At 36.0% G+C, this 8,820-nt stretch overlaps 1 protein-coding gene across 1 annotated transcript; it reads right to left on the bottom strand.

Moving 5' to 3' along the window:
- Positions 1 to 3,902: 3,902 nt before the first annotated feature.
- Positions 3,903 to 8,132, bottom strand: LOC110787500 (BTB/POZ domain-containing protein At3g50780). The gene is made up of 2 exons (XM_021992128.2): positions 6,796 to 8,132; positions 3,903 to 5,385 (listed from the first exon to the last, which is right to left on the bottom strand). The coding sequence occupies exons 1-2, from the start codon at positions 7,450 to 7,452 to the stop codon at positions 4,399 to 4,401; spliced, it is 1,644 nt and encodes a 547-aa protein (XP_021847820.2). The 5' UTR covers positions 7,453 to 8,132; the 3' UTR covers positions 3,903 to 4,398.
- Positions 8,133 to 8,820: the final 688 nt, after the last annotated feature.

The raw sequence follows: 8,820 nt of genomic DNA, 5'->3' as shown, positions 1-8,820 counted from the left end.
TTTATTGGTACGTTCTATTATAGGGTATAGTAAATGTCTTGTGATCTCGGTATTTGGGGAGGATCCAAAAATAAATGTTCATTTTTATTCAGGAAAAAGGAAGCTATACATTCTCAATAATAATATTGTCTTTTCCATATTAGTAATTTCCGAGGAAGGGAGCTATTAATCAAAGATACAAATTTTGATCAGATGTTGTTCATTATGTATTTTTACAAAATTTATACTTTCTCCGTTCATTTTTAGTTAATACGTTGTGTTTTTAATCGTATCAGAAAATAAAAATAAAAATGGAGGCATGATTAATGAAACAAAGAAGGGCTTGGTTGTACAAAGAAAAAAAAGGTAGACAAAGATATGAAACAAGAGTGCCGGGATTCCTACTTCAACCAAGATAGGCCCACGTTTGATAGTGAAATGTCATTGCTCCTACGGGCTGGTCGGGCTTCTGTCTTAGGCCCGGTCTACTTCAAAACTCAGCCTTCAATTAATCTATACTAATATATTAAAAGACGTTTTGGAAAACGTCTATGTGTCACGTAGTACTCTTCCTTTGTGCCACATCATTCACTCACCAAGTGGTATGTCATGTCATGGATAACCAAAAATCAATACAATAAGGTTCGAACTCTATACCTCATGTCTGAATGATAATTCTCATTACCATCTTAACCAACCACCAATTGTGGTTTATTTCTTCACATTAATTTATAAATAAATGTTAGCATGAAGTCTAAACCAACTAAATTTTTATTTGATTTTTTATTTTCTATGGAATATTTTGAAAAAAATAAAAATAAATAATTAGGACAACTATGAAAAAACATGATGTCATGAATCTCATAAGCATCAACTATAGAAATACCTTGCATGGCTGCTTATATCTAATTTGGTGTTATATTTGAAGCACTTAGTTCCACTAGAAAACAAATTATACAATTGTAAGATAATCTAATTGAAAAATTACCTGGCATGATAAATGACGTAGTGTATCTGTGTAGTTGACAAACTTAATTGATGTTTTTCACTTTGCGGTATACATGCATTTCGTCAAATATTGAGCTCAAAAAAAATCTAAAATTTTAACTATTTAGTGTAGCGATCGGGGCATCGCCCGGGCCACACACTAGTTAATTAATTAATTGTTGTTCCTTTTCCACAAAATTACATTCATGATGTAGTTAATTCTATTGGGCAATTTTTATTGTACAACTGGTTATATTTTACAAAGTGTTTTTATCCTTGTTAGATAATGTCTTGAATCGGTCAACCCCCTTACTGCAACGCCCCATCACGAGAATCTTGCTGCCCGATCAGCGAGTCGGGGTCCAGGGACAACAGCCCCGAACTTTACGGTATATGTTATTCTAGACTAGAATTATCTCATAGTCACATAGAACTACTTCCCTAGATATGGGTAAAATCAAAATAAGTTCCTCATTTACGTTAGTTTATAAACAAATTCTCGCAGTACTGTCCACGCAGTTACAACTACAATGCTCGCCTTTTAAAACCAAAAAAAAAAATATAAAAAATCCAACATACGGAGTAGAACCTTTAGTAATGTTTGCGGTTTATTCGATAATTTTTATTGTACAGCTGATTATATTGTACAGAGTGTTTTTATCCTCAAGTGTCCTCTCATAGTCGCATAGAACAACTTCTCTAGATATGGCTAAAATAAAAATAAGTTCCTCATTTACGTTAGTTTATAAACAAATTCTCGTAGTAATGTCCACGTAGTTTCAACTACAATGCTCGTCTTTTAAAAAAAAAAATCCAACATACGGAGTAGAACAGTTAATAATGTTTGCGGTTTTAATTGGAATACTTCTAATAGTGCTTGCGGTTTTAATAAGGGATCGATCCTAACACAATTGGTCTCTAAAATTTCCTCTTGAATTCACTAATAAGATAAATAAATCGCGTTTTTTATACAAGTTCGGTCTGAAACTACTGCACACTACTTTCTCCGTACCTTTTTATTTTTCACGTATTCGATTCTAGGTGTCCATTTTAATTTGTACATTTGGAATATTTTATTTTATATTGTAGCATAAAAGTCTCTAATATGTTGTCAAGAATCGTGTCAAGTGTTATTTTAACCAATTAAATTCATTGAGTCATTTTAACCATTAAATCTCTCATAATTTGTCATTGAAAAATTAAATATTTCTCATTTTTTCAATGTCAAAATTTTGATAAAAGTGAAAATATCATTAATAAATACTCCGTATAATATGTATTGTTTAAATAAAACAAAATAAAAAATTACATCCACGTTAATTATTTGTTAAACCACATGTAAGATACCAAATATAAAGCATAAAAGGGACTGATGGAGTTAGTTAAGAAAAGGGAAATGCATGCACTAACTTTGGATTCAAGTTTCAAATATAGAATTTGGATGTGAAATTGAGTCCAGATTGAACTTGAATTATTTTATTTCCTTCTAAATTTCAATCCAATTCTTTTGGGATGGATTGGGCCTAAATCTCAATCCAATTATTTGAAACTACTTGGGCCCAACGTAATGCAAACCACTTAGCTATAGCCCAACATTTGCACTATCCCAAATTACTATAACCATCCAACTACTATGCCTGTCTTATTTTTAACTGCTTTACTTTTACTTTTACATTCGGCAAATAAGGAGTATCATTGAGGTTTTGGCCTAATGGTTAAAATTAGGGGTGAGTAAAATGTTAGGGTTCGAATATAAGGTGGCCACGAGCCGATCCAAACCGAATATTAACAAAGTTCAGCTCGTCTAACTATGTATACCAGGCTCGAGTTCGGATTTGAGCTCGGTTCAAACTTCTATTTTGAGCTCGTGTTCGGCTCGATTGATGGATTCACATTTCACTATCAGGTCTAATTCAATGCAGTCCATTATAACTAATTATATAATTAGGGATGTATGTAATTGATACTATGTGTTGGAATTGGTAATCTTGGTTCCATGATGCAAGAGTAAAAATGTAAAGAAACGAAGTTAAAAAAGAGATATAATGATAGTTGAGTACGTATTGGAAAATATAATGATTTCATTTTTTCTCTCGTTGATGTGAAAGTCAATTGATTATAAAATTATTATTTTTTTGGAAAAAGTAATCGACAAAGTTCGCGAGCTTTCGAGCTGAGCTCTGTAGAGTTTGAGTTCGGCTCGTTAATTAATCGAACTATATTTTCGAGCTCAAGCTCGGCTCATTCATAAACGAACCGAACTCGAACTTGACTTTAACTAAGCCGATTCCAAACTGTTCATGAGCAGTTTTGTTTGTGTCCACCCCAATACTACGATGAATCAGAACCGAAACCTGTTAGTAACCTGCGATTCTGGTACCGAAACAAACCCTTTAAGTTTCCATAGTTTCCTATAATTTTGGTAGAAGCATAGTTTCCTACTTCGTATGATTTTGGCATAACTGTAGAACATAGCACCAGTTTGAGATCGACAAATCCGATTTCATTAAGTTTCTGATTAAAAGATAAAAAGCACCAGTTTACTTTTAGTGCAAACAAACAGATAAAAAAGCACTCAAATACCAACAAGCAAAGCTCAAGCAGCAGAAGTAGACCTGAACAAAAGACGGGCCGGATCACGACCTAAAATCAGCCCATTATGCCGGGTCGGGCCAAGCTTTGTGGGCCCAAAAGTAGCTGGCTTCCCTGGTCATTTCGAGTCGGCCAAATGTATAACTAAAATTGTTGTTTTACGTTGCCCAAACCCCGTTGAATTTTTTTTAAATCTGGGCCTAAAAGTTCTGCCCAAAACCCGCTAATTTTTAGGCCGGGCTCAGGTCTAAACAGAAGTGCTCCAAGGATAAAACCCAGAAAACTCGAGGGCAACTCTAGCAGAAACACATGAGCTTAAAAAAGCTTCAAATACACCACAGAGAGAATAGAAACTGTTACATTACATTACTATGTTTCAAAAAAACCCAATTTACTTTATGTTTACAGCAAGTTCCTCCTGTACAACAACACGAATTTCCGTTCTTTGATTCTTCGTCTTAGTAATACTTGAAGAACCAAAATGCTTAATCCAGAAATACAGGCTTACAAGAAGTTACAGACACAAGCATTCTAATTAAGCAGATTTACAACACAATACCACTCCATTTATCAAGTTAAGAAACCACTCTTGAAACCAAAAACACAATAAGCCTTGTACAATACCTGCATGAATTATTCTACTCTACACCCTATGAAGTCATCATCGAGTTATCCGACTAGTCTCGATTTAGTCGTGGCTCAGCATATGGCCTAAATATTAGACCTGATCAACTATGGCCCGGCCCGGCCCGTTAAAGGACGGGGTTTGAGGAGCCTCAAATACACATTTTAGACCAAAGTCCAAAAAAATCCATTTGGCCCGAAAAGCCCGCACCAATTTCATGGGTTTAGACATGAGTTTGTGCTAAAGCCCGACCCGGCCCGACTTTCAGCATATGGCCTAATGAAGGTCCTCCGCCACCAAACCTCGAATGCCCTCTGAAGATTCGGGCAATTATCCCCACTTTTTAGAAAATTGCTCAACCAAGACAGCAGAATACTCTGCTGTTCCTCTAGGGGCAAAGTCAAGATAGTCCTCCCAATCCCTTCCTCGACCACCTTCCGGTCGAACGTCCTGCACCCGTGGTTCAGCCAACTGTAGTCATTGGTCAACGGCTCGAGCCACGTTTTCAGTAACATATGACGTGTGTCCTTCGACGGAAGCAGTTCGCCCCTACCAATCCCGACAAACAATCTCGCTGTAATGCAGCTAACGTGATACCGAATCATAGCAGGAAGTTTATGGTGTAAGCCCGCCAACTCCTGTTGGCGGACCCACATGATTGCAAACTCGTCTGCCACCTGTCTTTCCGCCAAAATCTCCAGCAACCATGCAAGGTTATCTGCATCAAGTGCAATTTGCTTGGCGATTGGGTCATGGCAGTCCATAGCCCGCCCGCCATCAAATTCGGGCTCGGTGGCCCGTTTAAAATGGGTTATCAATGAATCCATGCAGCTTCTGCATGAAGAATAGATTGTTTGGTAACAGATATCAGGATCACTATCAGAATCCGAGCTTTTGTTGTTGTTTTCCCTAAGAAGTTTAAGAACGATTGATTTCATTTCACGTCGACCTCGGTCTTCGTTACTTTTAAGAACGAGTTCCATTATGTGAGATAGTGTGTCTTTTGGAGGTCTTGTTGAGACGTTAGAAGAGATTCGTTTCAGGACTGGATTTACACCAACGCCAACTCCGCCCTCACTAGTCTGAAGTCTAAGAACTGAAGAAACCACTTTCTCTTCTTCTTCCTCCCCGACCCAAGGGGCCGCTTCTAGGTAGTCTAAACACGCTTTGATACATGAGTTAAACACAATTACTTCAGCAACCTGCAATGAATCCATCATTAGTTGACACATGATTAGGAAGTTCAGTTGGTTTTAAAAGAATTTTCCAAAATGAGAAAGATCAAATATGTTGCCTTTCATATATAGTTTTTGTAGACCTGATCATCATGAGCCCGGCCCGACCAAAAATAGTGGGTTGGGCAGATTTTTTTAGACCCGTTTTTTAGGGGTTTTGGGCAACTCGAAATTGCCATTTTAGTTATAAATTTGGCCCGTATTTTGGCCTGAAATAGCGGGCTTGGGGCAGATAATCCGATCCGAAGTTGGCCCGGCCGACCTAACGGGCATAATTTTCAAGGTATGGCCCGGCCTGAACCCGCCCCAACCTAACGGATAGAAATTTCAAGGTATGGCCCGGCCTGAACCCGGCCCGTCCCGCAATTTGATCAGGTCCAAGTTTTTGTACACGGGTGTTTTCTCATCTTTCTCTTACTCTAAGTTCAATTTTGATAGGTGATTACTTTATGAAAACGCACTCAACATATAAACGATTTCATTTTTTTGATCTTACGTTTCAGAGGCAAGTTAAATTCTGGCTTTTGAAGCATACTGGAGTCATCTCCACTAATCTAAACTACAACATCTACAGGCTCCTGAAACAAGTAGAAGGCCTAAACAAAGATATCATATAACTCTCATCCACTTCACCACTCGAGCCCCAACTCCATAGCCATATATCGAGAACCTCAAAGAAAACAGTAGTAAAAAAAACAAAACAAATCGCAAACTGTATAAGCATATAATCTAATCATATCCCCAAGATGCCAAAGTTGACATCTTATTAAGTTTCACGAAGGGGTTCAAAAGTCAAAACTTCAAAAGACATCAAACATCCGGCGCCATTCTACAACAATCAAACTACGGATTTGGCTTTTCAAGATGATATTATTTCATTATTTAATATGCAGTGACAGTTCAAACTTCAAACATATACACAGTGAAACTGCAAGTCCTATAAGCAACATAAGGCTTTAGGTAATCAATGTAACACTTTCCATTTAAGCAATAATGTTGAGGATAACGTAATCATACACTTTCCATTAACGTAATCCTACACGCCTGTTTGGTATCGTTCTTTGTTTCCAGTTTTCTGTTTTAAAAACCAAAATATGAAAACCACGAAAAGTAGTTTCCAGTTTTTTGTTGCCAGTTTTCAAAATCAACCTGATTTCTATAGGTATGACTATTTTTTAGCTCGTGATTCACTTTAAATCACATGACTTTCAAATCCTAAAAACCAAAAACCGGAAAGTAAGAACATATCCAGATAGTTTTCAATCTAGTTCAAGCTAAAGATCATAAACCATTCATCATTTCATCAGTAAATTTGGCAGGAAATATTACAGCAAACAAATACAGTAAAAAATCGGCTTTTTTTTATAGGAATTATACCTTGAGGATTCGAAGCACACGTTGAACGCTTTGCTTGAGAAGCCTTTGCTTCATATCTTTAGAATACATCAAACCAACAGTTTCAACATAAACTTCAACATCTTCACAATCCAAAATTTGAAGTGATGCAACATCAGATTCTTGCTCAGCCAATCTCTGAGCAAAGAAACTACTATTCTCCACAAGAACATCTTTATGAACATTCAACTTCACTGAAAATCCATGTTTTCCATATAACACAACCTTCATATCACTAGTTCCAGATTCACCAAACTCAATTGAAACTTTTTTAGGCAAATTATCACCTTTATTATTATTCCTAGATGGTGTTCTCTCAACTCCAATAGCAGAAGCCACATTATTAGTACCATTATTGACACTCTTTTGATCATCTAAAGACTCATGTGAATGTGGATGTGGATGTTTCCTCTGAACAGAACCACCCCTTGATGGTGGTTGTGGTGGTGGTGGTGGTGGTTGTGGTTGTGGTGGTGGTGGTGGTGATGAAGGTGGATGTGGTGGTTTGGTTTTGTTTAAGGGTGTTTGAGTTTTAAGATTCTTTTGGAAAACAACAGGTGAAGGACAACACCAGAAACCCTCAGGAGTTACAGCAATTGGTACATTCCTGATTTTTCTGTTCACTTTTACTTCAGACATCACTTCCACCAACAGAAAATTCTCAGAAAATTAAACCCAATTTCTGATTCCAGCAATAAATACAAAATTCTACAAATTTATTAATAAAATTAAAAAAATTTCCTGGGAATTTCAGCTGAGCATCAATTCATCAAGGTTATGTGTAACAAGTTCCAACCAAATCTAGTATAAAATTCAACCAACCAAACCCATTAATAGAAAACTCCCACCAACTAATTGACTTATAACAAACAAGAACATAAATTAGCCATTAAAAACATTTACTAATTTACCCCCTTTTGGGTATTAAAGAACTCACCTTGAGGATTGAGGAAGCTTGAATGTTAAGAATCAAGGGAACCCAAAAAATTGGAAAACCCAGAAAATGTTTTGGAAAACCCAAAAAAATAAAAATGGAAAAAAGAATAAAGATGGGGTTTTGCAACTTTAGTAGTGTGGGTATCTGTACAAACAACACTTTTTTGCTTTAATCTTTGTGAGAATGATCAAACAAAGCACGCCTTAAAGAAAAGAAACCGGTTTTTAAAATTTGGTGTTGGATTTTAGTATTTTAGTGTACAGCAAGATTACTGGAGGTGGATTCCCTTGGTCCCATTACCACAATATCTGCCAGACAAGACAACATTTTTTTTAATCTTTTCTTTTAAAAAAAAGAATTTTTTGATTTTAAGACATTTTTGAAGACAAACTTTAAGGTTAAGCTTTTGCTAATTTTGCTAATAATACCATCATGTTGAGTTCAGTTGTTTAGCCTTTTATGCTTTTACTTTGCATTTTCTTTTCTTTTTAACATTCAAGAATCCGATGTTTTATCAAGTTATTCCAAGACTTCCTATAAATCAACAAGAAACTAACTTGTATAATATTCATAGGTCTTTTTATCTGGTGTTAAAGATTACATGATTTAGTTCGACCTAGTGGTAAGAATTGTACTTTGCAACCTTAATTTCGGGGTTCAATCATCACTTTGGCAGTAGGAATCCCGAATACCCTTTCTTCCTAAGCTCAAATTATCCGACTCGCTAATCCAAACTGGATTGACTTATACATACATAATGCTGGTGTAACAAAACATCTATTCTTACTTGCCGAATATGAATATATGATGCATATTAAATTCCCCATTGCTTAATTTTTACTAACCATTTACATGTTGAACTGATTTAGTTTACTGGAATCCAACTGAAAGTTATGGTAAACAAATTATCTGTCTTAACCTTTATGTCAAGACCTACTCAATTGAACTGTCATGTTATTGGATTAGCTGGATATTAATGAATTGCACAACTAATTCATTGGAGTAATAAGAGGAAATGATTAATTGCATTTAACATGGGGGCATTAAAGAATATTATGCCATTCTTAACT

This window comes from Spinacia oleracea, chromosome 3 (assembly GCF_020520425.1).
Source record: "Spinacia oleracea cultivar Varoflay chromosome 3, BTI_SOV_V1, whole genome shotgun sequence".
NCBI classification, from domain to species: domain Eukaryota; kingdom Viridiplantae; phylum Streptophyta; class Magnoliopsida; order Caryophyllales; family Amaranthaceae; genus Spinacia; species Spinacia oleracea.
This window is presented reverse-complemented; position numbering and strand designations above follow the sequence as displayed.